We start from the raw sequence: 16,655 nt of genomic DNA on the forward strand, positions 1-16,655 counted from the left end.
TGACAGGCAAGAAGAACACAAACAAACCCACAGGATGCACAGGGACAAACAGGTAATAAGACTATCAACAAATTAGACAGGAATTTGTCAAATGAACTCTCGCATAACAAGATTCAAGCTCAGGTACTCGCAATGCGATGTAAACTAATGACTGGCTGGTGTATGTATACGCACAAAACTAAAGAGGTAATAAGCAAAAACAACAGGTGAAAACAAATGATTAAACATTTGACTGAGTGAAGTGAGTGGTGATCTGTAACAGACGCTGAGTGTTTGTAGGAAGTGCTGGGGGGAAAGGCAGCATGTGCTGATGGTTTTTTTCACTCCAGGTTTCAACACAGGAAGTAAGGCTGAGATTGGATTTATTGTACACATTTTAAAGAGGGTTTGCGTGCATAGAAGTAAAATAAAGGAAAATTAGAATGAAAACTCAGCAACTTCTTAATTATAGATCATACAATCCTGAAATGAACCTCAGATCGGTCATGGCTCAAATGGGTGACGCATACAGAGGCGGACTCATACTGGTATTCGAACAGCCTGCAGGTTAAATGAAGCCGCAGTCATCTCTGCGAAAGGTGATTTCGGTACTTAAAGAGAAAAAAAAATTTAAACGCTTAAAACACCTCAACGTGCTGTTTGAAACGGGCGTTGGCTGTGCCGGGTTTTTCTTCCTTTTCTTTCTTTCGTTTTTTTTTTTTTCTTTTCTTTTTGAAGAACACTGCAACACTGATCTATTCTGAGCCGAAAGGAAGGAAGGCTGAGAGATCCACCCTAACGGTCACTCTCCAAGTCTGCACCAAGGTGGACAGAGCTGTCGACAGACCACAGAGGAACGACATCCAATGACCGTCTCCCGGCCTTCTAACCCCCCCCCCCCCTCCAAATATACCCAACCCCATTCTGAAGAAACACCATAACCATATTTAACTGGACATGACCTTTAGACAATGAGGATGGAATTACACTGGCTGTCTAAAGCAAGGCCCTACCATGCCAACCCCAATTGTTCCGAGCAGACAGAAAACGGTACTTCAGGACAATGGAGGGAGACTCCAGATGTAACAATAACAATGTCAGCAAAGTATAAATAGTTACAAAGGGCTCCAAATGATGGTACTTATGTCCATTGTTTTCTGGGAAGCAGGGCCCCCCCCCCCCGAGAAGAATAATGGCTGATTAAAAAGAAAATGTTATCATTTTCCAGTATTACCTCGCTCACTCATTATCTAAGCTGCTTATCCTGATTAGGGCTGTGGGGGTGCTGGAGCCTATACCACCACTCATAGGGCAAAGGGCAGGGAAAGATCCTGGACAGGTTGCCAGTCCATTGGAGGGCAGACACGCTCACACCTAACCTGCATATCTTTGGACAGAAAGGACCCTGGCTGCCCAGCCGGGAATCAAACCCGAGACCTTCTTGCTGTGAAGCGACAGCACTACCCACTGCACCACCATGCTGCCCTCCAGTATTACCTGAATTATGAAAATTACTGTGAATCTGTCCTGTTTTCAAAGAGCTCCTGGACATCTTTATGACCCTTTGGTTTTTTTCGAACCAGCTCGACCTGTGACAGAATTCCTTTCTATTCCATCCTGGGGTTAGTCCTCTAATTAAACACTGCGTTTGTTTCACTGTTTCGGTGTGCATTTTTGCGTATCTCATGAGAAAAGTAAAAGTCAAATCTCTATTATTTGTCAGTTTTCTTACATGCTCTTTCAAAATTAATAGAAACAGCAACAAAACTTGGGTTTCAAATGATAATCTAGTGAATGATCAAATGTGGTTCCTTACGTTCATTATTTAAAAAAAAACTGCTGGGAGTATTACGCCCGGTTACAATATTGTTCACTGTTAAAACTAGCAACACTAGGCTGAATGGTTTTCAAATCAATCTTCCTGCAAAAAAGGTATAGTCTGGCTCCACTAAGCAGAGCAGACGCTGGCTCTGTCCACCAAACTGCTTTGTAAGTGTCATTTGTGAAAGACACCACCGGATTCAATGCAAGCTCACGGCATCAGTAGCTTTAAGAGATCAATGGGTCAAGTTCCATCTGCAGACTTCTTCCTGTCTTCATAGAACAGGGGCAGCAAGAAACTGGGACATCAGAGCAGCATTGTGCATGTGTGTGTGTGTGTGTGTGTATGTGTGTGTGTGTGAAGAACGAAAGAAAGTTGAGGAGGGAAAGATAGAGGTGATGACAGATGTTTTGGGGATGTCTGCGTTTCAGGATGTTGAGATGGGATGTCATTTTGGGGAAACCTGAGAGGCTGGTGTGTCAGTAACCCTCCAAATGAAGAAACTTTAACCTAAGTACTTCCTTACCGTCTGATAAGGAAAAGTTGAAAAGGCAACTTTTACATACGCATCCTTATCAACAAAACCAAAAAAAAAAACCCCAAAAAACCCCATAGACAAAATGGAACGATAAAAGGATCAGGTGATTGGGCCGTCGCTGAGACGTGTAATTCAGCCCCCACCCCCCCTCCCATCAGTTCTTAAGATGACATAGATGGTAAACAACCACAGGGTGCATTTGTGGCAAAAGTCAAGCATGGAACTTTTCTCTTACTTGTCAATAAACAGAAAACTCTAGCAGTTCCCATTTTGAAGATTTTAAGAACTGCAAGTTGCATGTACTCTAAACCATTTGGTAAGACTTCAGTACTCAATGACTGACGTTATGTTTGGTGTCGAGTGTCACTTCAAATAAAAGTGATGTAAGACACGGTTGCTGACGCGGATGATTGCTCTCTGAGGCAATCGAAATCTGTTCGATTTGTTTATTACTTGTCGAGCAAAACAAAATCTCCAAACTTGAGGAAAAACTCCAGTAAATAGAAACGTATTGTCAAAGGAGAATGTGTGACCATTGTTCCATTGAATAATCCTCACAATGTGGCATTTCTGTCTGGATTTGTTTGTTATTCTAGAAACACTGCAGACATTATTTCACATCCCCTTCCTGAGAGAGGAAACATTGCATTTCTTTGTTTTTGTGTGCATAAAATCTAATAGCATCACGGAGGAGCACTATAACAATACAATGGACGTCTTAACAAATAACTGCATGATGTAGTCACGGAAACACTGAATACCAGTTGTAAACTAATTATTTTTTTTTAAAAAAACGTTGGTTTTATAAAGGACTTATATGTCTGAAGCAAACACATCGATTGCTTCTTTAATATGTCATTTGTGATAACAGAGACAATATGTTACGCTTTCAGTGAGAAAGAGCCTGTCACATAGCTGACAACACATGAGAGTCCAAAGCCTCTGCCCCCCGATCATTGTTTTTCTTAGCTGGCTTTCATAAAACCAACTAATAAAATAAGTGTAAGGCTAGACATTTCCTGCACTATCACAGACGTTTGCATTTTATTATAGTCCAGAGTAGGCCCAAATTACATTTTATTTCTCCCAGAATCCATTTCTAGGCATAGTTTAATTCATTGTTCCTGTTGCTATCTGCTTTCCAAGTCAAACAACAGAGAACAGAAACGCCAAAAAAGCCACATTTACAGTTTGCAGGCCTTACAGTGTTTATATATAGGATTCACTATCATCCTTCATAAGTCTACGACACTAAATTATCTTTGACCCTCATAAGACCATAGCCTCTCTCTGAGGTAGGAAAGGAAAAATAAAAACGTTCATGGACTGAGTATGGTTCTCTGGAGGGACTCCATGCATCTTTAAGATAAGGCCTGGGCAGCTACTCTGCATTTCCTCAGTAATACAGTCAGGGGCATTATCTCTAGACCACTGCTAACGAAGACCACTCACAACATTGTGCGAAATACATGGAGGGGCACTAACAACACTAAACGCCGCCCCCCGCCCCCGCCTCCCCCCCGCTCCCCTCCCATCGAATTCATATGTGTTATGTTCAGTCTCCGACACATTTAGTGATTCAGAAAGGCATTGAATGGAAAGCGAGGTTTTACTCTCTCGGGCGACAGCTGATTAAATCCTCATTGCTCTCTCTGATGTAATGCCAGGACCTCTAGAAAGGAGAAGTCGATACAGGAAATGTCAGAGACATGAGAGTTTCATTCCAATATTACGCTTAGTTTCCGTGCAAGGGATAACGATAGCTTCACACATTCAAATGAGTTTACCTCGATTTACCTGATGTGCACGCGGGTTAAGACTTGATTTCGATGTGCGGACTGTCGTCGTGAATCACTTCGCTTGCATCATTCTGGTTGCGTTATTTGGTTGCATTCCTGCCCCACATGAGGATATGGGCCTTTCTTCACTTTCCTTTACTCAGAAACGGTATCCTAAATGCAACTACCTAGGTACGGCACGGTATGATATAGCGGTTTAAATAGAGGAACAACGTGCTGGCAACACGCCAACACATATTCAACATCCCCTTCACAGACACGCACGCACAAATCCCTGCAATTACTGCATCAGATGTAATTATGGGGTTGGACATGAGGCTGTAAACTGTTATCACTAAATAACAGCATATTCATTTCACTACTGTCACAGTGCAACACAGCACAACATGAATTTTGTGTAACTCCAGACAAAATTAATCTCAAAGTATTAAAGATATCCCCAGCTTTTACTGTTTCTTTGGATATATGTGTATAATTACCACAGAATTTAGATGAAAGTATTCTACGCATAAATCTGAACTAATATTTTCTAATCCCGTCTGGATTCAAGATTCTAAGGTAAAAGATCTCCAGTGAAAGAACTTTGTTTGTAGCATTCATAGAGCAAACTGAAATTTCGCTTAATGCAGGTGAAAGGAGGGTGAGTTTTCTCGACGTGTTCCTAAAATCGGTTAAATGTGATCCCCACCTAGTGGTGGAACTTGATAGAGGGACATTTTCCCATGCCCGCGAGAAAGAAAAGAGCGTGTTACGGTCCTCGCTCTCGACACCGCATAACGGGTTGCAGATGTGGCACCATCCACATCTGGTCAAAACGATATAAGAATGCCTTAAGATCAAAGAGAAGAAAACAAGGGGGGGGGGGACGGACCATTGGCCACCTGTTCATATGTTATTGTGAGGGAAATGAGTGTCAAAGGCTTTTTTTTTACGACATTGAGATCAAAGTGGCTGAGGAAAATTCAGCTGGACAATGTGTATTATTTTACTCTCTGATCCAATTGCTCTACTCAACAAATAATCTGTTCCATATTTTTAGATAATACAAAAAAGATCTGCAGCGATAATTCTGTAACGTGAGTATGGCTAACGAGAGCAACGAAAATAATATGACTATATGATGTTTTTTTGTTTTAAATGTTGATTTTAAGTATCAATTCAATTCCTCTTTCACCAAAAATGAAGACAAACAATATTTTCAAAGCCCACTCAATTCACTACAGCAAATAAAGCTGCCAAAAGAGCAAAGATACATCAAAACAGACTCAGTAGAAAGTTATTACTCCAAATTACACAAATAGTATAAACAGACTGATAAGACAGAGCAACACTGTGTTACTGTCCTTATAAAAAGTTCCATTAAGAATTATCGTTGTGTTCCTCCACAAGTTTTTCAAGTCCATCTATCCAGTCACAAGGACATTCTTCCTCAAAGTCTCTGTGAAGAAGAAGGAAATGAACATAAACATACTTGACATGGTCTGTTACACGAAATAGTGATCACGGACATGCAAAAAAAAAAAAAAAAAAAATACCAGTAAGGCAAGTTGGTACATGTATAAGCTGCATGTATGTGAGTGTCAGAGAGAAGCGGGGCCAGAGGGGGAAAAGAGAGAGTGAGAAAACATGAACTGGGGTGAGAAGAAGTAAACAGACGAAGACACTGAGCAGTGAGTGTCCTACGACAGAGAGAGAGAGAGAGAGAGAGAGAGAGAGAGAGAGAGAGTTTGGACAGGCACTCACGTGTCCTCATCATCAGACCGTGGCTCCAGTCTACTCTGGTCAACGGTGACCTCTTCTGGGCCATCAACGTCATCTCCCTGCTCTGGACGTAGAGGCCCTGCTAATGGATCCAAACCTGCAGGCACAAACCCCCCCCCAAAAAAAACCTCAGTGCTTCTTAATACACTGAGCACCAAAAAAATACCTTACCAAACACATTCCCTGAAATATTTCATTAAAAAGCATGTAAAGTGAGACAGTACGGGTATCTTTACTAAACTGGGAAACCAAGAGGTCGTTTCCAACACAACTGAACAAAAAGCATTAACAGAACAAGGGGTGAGGCAACAAAAGTCCTAAAATCACGTGAACGTGGGCACGAGAACACACATATAGTCTGAACAAAAGAACACAGGGCGAGCACTCGTCAATGTCCTTGCATAATGAGGACACGTGTCATAGTGAGGACCGCTCTCAGACCACGTTTGACCGTTCAGTATAACGTACACATTCCTGGGTCCCTCCTCCATGAGCTATTAGAAGTTTTCCTGAAATTCACAGCGCACCCTCTGAATATTAACAACGCTCGTATAGTCTGACACAGCGGGTGGACCCTCCTCCCAGGAGATGGAAATGTATTAATAATGTTCAGCTTTTAATATGCAGAGGCAGATGGAGCGAGGGAAATACCTCTGAGTTCTGTAATTACGAGAGCCTAGAAGACCACGATGTCAAATATGCCTAAAGAGTGATTCACTGAAATGAAATCACCTCAGCACCTAAGACATATTAGAATAGACAGAATAAAAGAGAATGGAGATCGAATCGAAATTTAGCGCTTGGTTAAAAGAGGTGAATTATTTAAGCAAAAAAAAAAAAAGGTTAAATGAAATGACTGCAAAGTGAGAAGTTTATTTTCTTAAGGCACTTTAAGCATTCGGTAAGAAAGTGAAAGAACAAGAATTATTAATGCAATTTCATCTGTTTTGCTGAGGGAAGAACAATCGCTGGGGTCTTGCCTTCAGTACGGTTATTTATAGTGCATGAATTAGAGAATGTTATGAGTTTTCCTGGAAGGACTCTAGCACCGATGCATATAGTAAAGTTTCCTTGAGATAAAAGATTGGAGTGCAGAGGAGATGAGAAATACTGAGAAAGATACAAAGGGTCAAAAATATTCCATAAGCAGGTCTCAGAGGGCAGAGGGCAGATATCGAATGGAAGAGATACAGTTCAAAGACCTGTGAGGAGGTCTTTCCAAAGGTTGAAACTAAATATATGACAGATAGCAAATATCTAAATAAAATACAGTGGAACCCTGAAGGATTCATAAAAGATATACATTTTCAAAAAAACTGGGAAGATAGAGGACAGTCGTGTAAATTGCAAAATAACACGCCTCCCTAATTTCCAAACTGAATGTTCTCTTATGATAATTTCTCCCTCTTTCTCTAACACACACACATACACACACACGCGCGCGCGCGCACACACACACACGCAACGCTCAACTTGTCTGTGTATAGCGTGTGTTTTGATTCTCTCTCATTCGCTCTAACACACACACACACACACACACAAAGACAGCTCACCTTCCCTATGTATGGTGTAGGTTTGGAACGCTGTGCTGAGTGGGGCTTTCTCCAGCAGGCTAAGGAGTCTCTGTGGGGGCTCCTTCTCCCAGCCTCTCCTCTCTCTCCTCACCTCTGACTCCAAACCAATGTCCTCTGCAACACCACCACATCAAATACAGTGTTAAAACAACATCCATATGAATTGCATATCCTGAGTAAGAACAAAGCTGTCATGAAACGTCTGGAAACATTTGTACCTTTTCTCGCAAAGTACAAAATCAACAGTAACTGTAGGTTCCAGTGAATGAAGCCTTAGTTTGACACTCTACCGTCTCCCTTCATCCAAGTGCACATCCAGAAAACTATCCATAAGACCAATCGGTAAAGTTGAACTGTTTACTTCCACACAAAAAATAATTTACACAGAACGTTGTGCATTCCAAAGTTATCAAACCAATGGACGAGATTAAGGAGAGAATAATTAATGAGAAAAAGAGGCCGAGATAGATGAGAGAGCGAGAGAGGTCAAAAAACTGTGTGGCTCCTACTCTGCTCTTGCCTGACTCCCCCCCTCTCGCGAGAGTAACAAGCCGCGATTAAAGGTTGCATGTGATTACCAGAACAAAGGATCAATCACCTATTCGCACATATTACCAAAGAAATCTTGTGCATTTTCAATCAATCACACACCTTTTAAGTGCAAAAAAAAATCAAACAATTAACTTCTTGGATTACTGTAAATATGAAATGGAAATAAATCAGCTTGTAAATAATGCCAGTATTGTAAATAGCCCTTCCAATTTCTACTAAATCAGTGAACTAAATAAATTATTGCTGTCTTACATATTAACTTAAATTATTGTATGCTAATTAATCAAATATTTATATTTTGTCAATAAACTGCATTTAGGCTCCTACAGTAACAGTGATAAAGACTTATTTCTATACCCCTATATCATGAAAAACAGCTTTACGAGTATGGATAACTTAACAGATATTAATTATATATTAATCAGGTCAAATTTACAGGATGAGAGTGAAAAATGCTGCTTTGAAGCGTCACAAAAGACCCACTGTACCTGAATGAGGGTGGGATCCACCTGTAGAGGCCACACTACTGCAGGAAAGGATATCGGCATTTCCCAGGGCATGCAGCACCGTGTCCGGGGGTCCGTCAGCCCATCTCTTACGAGGACCCACATCACCCTGTCTACGCCCTTCCTCAGGTGGGCTTATTAACGCGCCTGATCAAAAATAAAAACTGGCCTCAACCTCGGTGCTCTTTTAAAGAGGCAATGTACACCAAAATAAGAGTAGACTGATGTGCAGTAGAACTACATTTAACCACACCCACTTCCTGTTGTAGAGGAGGCCAGTAAGTTCCTCTGTCCCAACATCGTAGCCACATGTGGCCCCTCCTCTTTCCTCCAGCGACACGGCCGTTCCTTGACCAGCTCCTCGCTCTGTTTGTATTCATTTCAACAGCATTAATCCCATTCAAGGCAACAATCTCCATATCAGAGTTAATCTATTAAGGTAAGATTTGACTTACATGGGAACATAAGAACTCAACACACGACTGGCTATGGTTACCCAGTTGTGGCAACTTATTTATTATTATTTGAACCTAATATGATATCTGATGCCATAATTAACCACCATAGTAAATATGAGAAAGTAGCACACTATATCCAAGAGCTAAATGTGTGGATGTAGTACAGTATGTATGACAGCTAAATGTAAGCATGTAGTATAGTATATCGGAGAGGTAATTGTGTGGATGTAGTACAGTGTATCTGAGAGGTAAATGTGTGAATGTGGTACAGTGTATCTGAGAGGTAAATGTAAGCATGTAGTATAGTATATCGGAGAGGTAATTGTGTGGATGTAGTACAGTGCGTCTGAGAGGTAAATGTGAGGATACAGTACAGTACCTGTGGGGGAAGGTGTGTGTGGAGCAGTCTGGAGACGCGGTGGGAGGTGAGAATGGTGTGCACAGAGGGCCGATCTTTGGGGTTGGTCTTGAACATGCTCTTGATTAGATAATGTAGCTCATATGGCTGATGACGGGGTAAAGGAGCGTAGGATCCACGACACACTTTTAGGATAAGGCTTTTCCAGCTACGAGCCTGGAACTGACACAACACACACACACACACACACACACACACACACACACACTACTTAGAGCCAATGTACACATACAGATTAAAGGAGCTCATAAATACAGCCTAGCTCTCAGATCAATGAATTATTCCGTGTACCACAGGCAGCATCTGAAAGAGTATTTCCTGCTGTGCTGAAAGGAGACTGTAATGGCTTTGCATGCAGGACTGTGTGGTTAAACGTAACGTGAGTCGATATGAAAGAAAGACAAATGTAAAAGGAAAGTACCGGATGTCGCAGAGCGCACAGTTCATACAGGACACAGCCTAGAGACCAAACATCACTGCAAAATACACACACACACACATGCGCGCACACACACACACACACACACACACACACACACACACCACACCACACACACAAACACACACACTATATTATTGCGTGTCACAGCATTAAAGTAGTTAGTCTGATTCTGGATTAAGTGAATCAGGCAGGGCGTTTGATCAGAGTCTGTTACTGATGTGACTATAAATGACAAGCTGCGACGTAAGCTACTATCACCTCAACTTTTAGAGAGTTAGATTTCCTATTTCACACTCTGAAAGCTTAAAGTTTTATAGAGAAGCTGTAATAATGCGATAAGTCAGTTGTACCTCTTGTTGTTGTAAGGTTTATTGTCCCAAATCTCAGGTGAAACATAGTAGGGAGTTCCGACATAAGTCTGAGCGTACGCCTTCGAGCTTAAACAAAGCCAGAGAGAAACGAGAACGGATGGGCTGAGTAGACAGGTCTCCGTTTTATGAGGTCAAATAACACAGAACTGATCGTATCCGAGGAAAAGAAAGCAGGGTTTTTATTTTTTGGGGTTTTTTTCTGATACCTGTTGAGAGTACACGCTGACCCAAAATCTCCTAACTTCACAGTCCCATCGTCTGTCAGGAAAACGTTCTGAGAAATATAAAGGAGATGGAAATGAACAACGCTTTTAGTACGTTCCAAAAAAATAGCTGTCAAAAGCCTAAAGGGGAGTCGAAACCGCCGAGGAGAATCACTTCAAACAATTTTAGCTGACATCAGGTATTTTTCTGCAAGAAAGTTTCATAAGTGGGTTATTTTTCAGTCTTCTGATTTTTATCCTCCACTCTGCAAAGACTCATTAGAATTTCAATGTGGTATTTCACTCCTACTGGGATCAACACTTTGCATCTCAGTCCATTTGCTTTGGTTGATTAATTAAAATATTAAGAACTCTGATGCTATGAAATACTGTCTTGACTTGGATAGCTGAGACAAAATTAATAGACTGGCTTACGCTGGTCAAACAAGACAGCGGAAACAGTCGGTACAGAAATACGGCTATGATTATTATTGTGTTGTTTGAACAAATACTTAAATGCGTCATTACAGAAATGTTGAACCAGCTCAAACATCGACAGACGCTCAGAAACAACATCCCTGGACTGACAGCAGTGAAAGGGACACCGTAATACGCATTACAGATCCCTCTAAAGCTCCACTGCAGGGAAAGATACAGGTTAATCATGCAGTTTTGAACTAAACATTACTCATAAAACACCATCCTGAAACCCAACATCATCTGAATACTTAACACCTAGCAGCATTCTACGCACCTTAGATTTCAAGTCCCTGTGCAACACTTTCTTATCATGGATGTGTCTTGTACCAAGGCACATCTGTGCAAACCATTTCAGGATCTGAGGAAAACACAGAGAGGCATAAATTCAGATCAGAGCGATCAGTCAAAAATGTTGAGGAGATTCTTTTGCACAGGTTCGGTGACATGTTGTGATGCTTGCTATTTGTTTTACATTGTGTCAGGTCTTACAATGTCCTCAGGGAAATGAGTGTCCCTCTGCTGTCGGATCCTCTGGAGCAGATCTCCCCCACTACAGAACTCCATGACAATGTACAGATGGCCATCAGCTGGGGAGGAAAGCAAGAGGTAGAGAGATTCGTTTCAAAACTGCATAGCTTGCAATACATGAAGATAATATATATATATATATATATATATATATATATATATATATATATATATATATATATATATATATATATGATTGTGTGTTTTAGAGAAGACTTTAACCTTGAAATGAGTCTCTGAATGCAACTATATTTGGATGATTCATTTTGGACAAGAGCACCGCCTCTCTTCGCGTGTTCTCCATTGCAACACGTGCCTAAAACATAGTAAATTCGCGGGTTAAAAATTCTAAATGTAATACAAAGGTTCTTACATTCGAATTGTGTTGGGTTTACCTTTGGAAGGCGTATTTCTTTTAAAACACATTTTTGGTCACTATTCTTCGGTTGGACCAGTAGAGCGCGTCCAAAAGATCCTTCCCCAATCACTTTAAGGACTGAGAAGCGGTCCATGCCCACCAGATTAACAATAGCTGAAACACGGCTGAAGTATTGCAAGAAAGAGCAGAAATACCCTTTTAATACAGTGACTGTTGACGGCTAACATAGTCTTCCTTACATATAAAATGGCTAATTCCTTATAACAACGGTTTTAGAACAGACGCAAAAGAGACCATAGAACACTTATCAAAGTTGTCTGAGATTAAATTTGTACTTTATACTTACAGAGTGAACAACAGAAAAACGAATTATGCTTACAGTAGAGCCTTTTGGAAACTCCGGGAAAGAATGCCGTGTTAACGTTAATGTATAAATTAAGGTTTCTATGAGAAGACGTTTTTATTATAGCCAAAGCATAATCATTTGGGGAAGGCCGTCTTAAAAGGAGAACTTCAATCACTGCCAACAGATGTCTGGATCCAATGTGAGCGAGGAGCCTTGTTCCGTGTTGTCGTGTGACGTATAGATGACGAAAGTCGTCTGAAGGTAAATTAAAAGAACTCTCAGCTCACGGTGACAGAATAAAAATACGGAAAACGCTTTGCCGATTTCTCCTCTGTTATTCCTTTTATTTAAAAATATTCTTTTATTTGAATTTATTTTTTAAGTCATATTCCTATAACATATGTTAAAAAGTGTTTTCATTTAACCACTAGATGGCAGGACATGCACTGACTAACGTCTGCTGAAACGTCAACAGAGAAAACGGTCAAAACATTAATAGTGTTAGTAGTAGTAATAATAGTGGTAGAGGCGGCGGTACATTGATTTGTATTACTGGTATTGTTTTTGGTGTTGCTGTTGCTGGACACACCAAATACTGATGAAATTATTGTTTCGTTCTGTTTTGTTTTTGTTTTGTTTTTCCCAGCTGGTGAAAACAGGGAAAACCTATACACGGAAAACGCCTACATCAACACTAAATAGGTGTTTATGTTGTCAGTTTAGATATGCAATTGCAGAAAAAAAATACATCTTATACGTAAGTATTCAGTTGGTACAAATATTTGAATCAGAGTGAAAAATATTAATAATCTTGGGGGGAAATGAAGGAAAAATGCATGTCATGCTTTCATTGAAAGCAAATAGGAATATTAATTCAGTGGATTTGGAAGTGAGGAGTGCTGTTGCATGACTAACTCCCCATTTCCTGCTTTCTTACCCTCCCACACACACACACACACACACACACACACACATACACACACACACACAGGCTCACATGTGGACACATGAATGTACACACACGAATACAGACACATACATACATACATACATGCATGTGCACACACACACACACACACACCCACAAATGTATCCCAACGGAAATAAATGAGAGCTTCTGGCAATTTTGCATAGAGTTATTACATACCATGATTAGTGCTATTACATTGCTGTTACTGTCTGTCTCTTGAGATGCATGCACCATTAATCATCACGATTCCCAGCAATAAGGGTGCACTTAAATGGACTCCAGATTCATACTCTGGCCCAAATTGTGAATGCTAAACATCTGACATAATGCAGTCAGAATTTTCACAGCTGCAACAAAGCTTATTCACAATTAAGTCTTAAAATGACTTGAAAAATTCATTCTAGTTAGTTGTTCACAGTAAAATGCTTTTGTCTTTTGTTTTTAAACCTCATTGTATCAGTCTTTTTATACATGCTGAAAAAAACCCCTCTGCAACAGCTATTGTATGATGTAATGAGCTCTCTAAAACAAAACAAAAGGCAAAAACAAACGTATTGTCTGTAATATCCACTGGTGAAGTGTGGATAGGGGATTCATTAAACAGTCAGCCGGCCTTGTTTTAATGGTGCATGAATGGACCTTAAACCAAAGTCGAGGGAGTTTTTGTACCACACAATCTCAAGTTATGAGTGTTCTCTTCTTGTCTCTCCTCTCCTCTCCTCATCTCTCCTCTCCTCATCTCTCCTCTCCTCTCCTCTCCTCTCCTCTCCTCTCCTCTCCTCTCCTCTCCTCTCCTCTCCTCTCCTCTCCTCTCCTCTCCTCTCCTCCCTGTGAGTGGAACATGTAGAAAAGCACCATAGCACACTCCCAACAGTGCCAAACGTGCTACTGGAGCAGATCTCTGCTATCTCGGTCCGCAGGCCTTGACTGGGTTTGGGATTTGTGTATGTCCAGCTGTGTTTACACGAGGCTTCTCTTTTCATTAAACTCAGCTTCCGGCCCACCCCTGGGATGGCTCAGGCCCCCATGCTGGTGTGGAATGAAGGGAATATGGTCTTCAGGTAATTGGTTGGTTGTTGGCCAAAGCAATGATACAATACAATATGCCTTAGTCTAACCTTTTTCTGTTGACTGCAGGATTTTTACTTTTTCAGGACTGTACAGATCATTTCTTTCATAAGAATTAAAAATCAAGTCCATTTCATTAAATCATGTGTGAATTATGTAACATTATCTTACGCGTGTTATGTGTTGTGTATGTGTGTATTAGGACACAATGTTCTGACAGTTTCAGAGTGCCAACATTTTTTCTGACATTCTTTTGCAGATAAGAAACACAGCTGAGTTTTCCATTTTAATTACAAGAAACATTTGGAGATAAAATTATAGAGACATTCACATGGATGATTCAAATGTGTATGTGAAAATCCTCTTTTTGTTATCTCACATCTGCACATTTTGCAGAATAGACCAATGAGATGATCACATTTTTTAAGCACCTCATGGCAACACAGCAATAGTTTTAGATATAGGGTGGGTTCAAAAAAGAGATGACAGCAATATTTAAATTATTGCGTATACTCTTCATATTGAGGGTTATCAATTGACGATGGTGAAAAAATACAGTTAAAGTTCATTAAAGTTCATTAATTCACATTCATCTGTGGAACCGAGAAAAGGGCTGTGTGGTATTACCAATCTCTCCTTATCATTATGACCTGGGAATTTCAGAGTTGTTCCATAACAAAATGTCAACAATAGTTTGTCCTTAGAAACAAGTACAACAAACAAGCTAACTGGCTGTGTCATGACATTTCAAACCAGACTCTAAAGCATTCTTGAGGAAACTGTAATGGAATAAGTTAGTGATAGAGATCATTTGCGCTCTCTCTCTCTCTCTCTCTTTCTTTCATTTACCTTCGTATCGCTCAGTTAAGGCCAGACGAATCACTTTTAAAGAGATTCATTTACCTCCCTCTAAATGGACTGGGGGTAGATCACATGCATCACAGTCTGTGCCAGAACCCAAAAATAGAAAGACATATAATTATGTAACATAATAGTATGATGGGTTTGAGGGACACTTTATATCCTACACCAGGACTCAGTGTCTTTAGTCACTGCACTGATATAGAAGCCAGATCATTCACATATTTTTCTCTGTTCAGCCGCTTGGCATTTATAAGACAACATGTGAAATAGAAAACAATATACCAGGATGAGTTACGAAATACAGGCTCCCAAAGAGAGCTTCATGTCTGTTTCACAAAGGAAAAAAAAAAGACTTACTCTCTGTTGAAAAGTTGTCTGTCACGAAGTTTGTTGTGTCAGTTTTGCTTTGTTGAAGCAGTGGCACTTGTGTGGGTGTGAGATCATAATCATTCGAACAGTATGTTGTACTAAAATACATTTGGAACACGCGATTCTTGAATGGGAGTCGCGGTTTACGGCCTTTTCATCCACCGAGAGGCTCAAATACCGACTGCGCAATTAAATGTTTCCATCCTAATGCTGTCTCCATCATTTAAAAGCTTCTTCCGCCTTGAAAGAGTTTTTATTTGACAGAGGTAAGGTGCTTTTGCTATTAGTAGTATAACTACTTCTCATTCAGAGGCTTGATAGGTTGTCTTAGGTCATGAGAATTGATAAATAAAACATAAGGCAAAAGTTCCCGGAAACCCGAAGGGGAAAAAAAAAAACAAGACAGCTTTTGCCCTTGATGAAACTTGTCAAAACTTAAGGAACATTTTGAGACACATTAAAACTCATAAGTTATCTTCAAACAAATCAAAAATGTTTAGTCTCTCTTCATTTTCACTTGATGTTGGAGGGTAAAGTGTAGCATACTCCATCATGCTGTACAGACATGTAGAGCATAATGGAAAATATTCTGTGTATCAATAAACATGGTGCACACATCCAAGCGCACATATTTTCTCAAGGATTTGTTTTCCTGTTAAATTAATTAAGATGCTTAAGAAGCATGATATGTCAATTCAAGAGCTTACACTTCCCAAAGGAGACATACATCAAAATACATGGCATATTGAGATCAAGAAAGTTGTTTATGGGAAGCGAAAAAAAAACATTCATCATAAGCAGTCGTAGCAGGGCTCCATAAACCATAAGCATTCATAACACATCAGATACATAAACAATATCATTTGAGGGATTTACTGACTGTAGGGATTATAGGGGCCTGTTATTCATGTTAACCATAAGTGCCAGAATTGTAGCGTGGTGGTTAGCGTAACTCTCTGTAGCTCTCGGATGCCGAGATTGGTTCTTAGGCGCGCGGAATGTCACATCACCTGCGCGCTGTGGACTAAACAGCATCAGGCTGTGATAATGGAGCAAAACAAGCAGTTCTCTTCCTCTGACCTGAATATGTCAAACCGCTCTGATGAGACTTCTGCTTGAAGCTCAGGAACAATCTCTAGCCATATCAATTGACACAGGAGATCTTACTGGGAGCAGGGGAGTACGAAGGAACCGGCCTAATTTATTAAACTGAGAAAAAGAGAGAGAG

The 16,655-nt window shown here is 40.4% G+C and overlaps 1 protein-coding gene across 1 annotated transcript; it reads right to left on the reverse strand.

The window, feature by feature from the left end:
* Positions 1-5,388: 5,388 nt before the first annotated feature.
* nek3 (NIMA related kinase 3) lies at positions 5,389-12,219 on the reverse strand. The gene is made up of 14 exons (XM_030777411.1): positions 12,190-12,219; positions 11,827-11,974; positions 11,654-11,747; positions 11,393-11,490; positions 11,178-11,261; positions 10,427-10,494; positions 10,200-10,286; positions 9,829-9,883; positions 9,369-9,569; positions 8,789-8,897; positions 8,514-8,678; positions 7,453-7,587; positions 5,882-5,996; positions 5,389-5,576 (listed from the first exon to the last, which is right to left on the reverse strand). The coding sequence occupies exons 2-14, from the start codon at positions 11,941-11,943 to the stop codon at positions 5,498-5,500; spliced, it is 1,407 nt and encodes a 468-aa protein (XP_030633271.1). The 5' UTR covers positions 11,944-11,974; positions 12,190-12,219; the 3' UTR covers positions 5,389-5,497.
* Positions 12,220-16,655: the final 4,436 nt, after the last annotated feature.

This window comes from Chanos chanos, chromosome 6, assembly GCF_902362185.1.
Source record: "Chanos chanos chromosome 6, fChaCha1.1, whole genome shotgun sequence".
Classification (NCBI taxonomy): domain Eukaryota; kingdom Metazoa; phylum Chordata; class Actinopteri; order Gonorynchiformes; family Chanidae; genus Chanos; species Chanos chanos.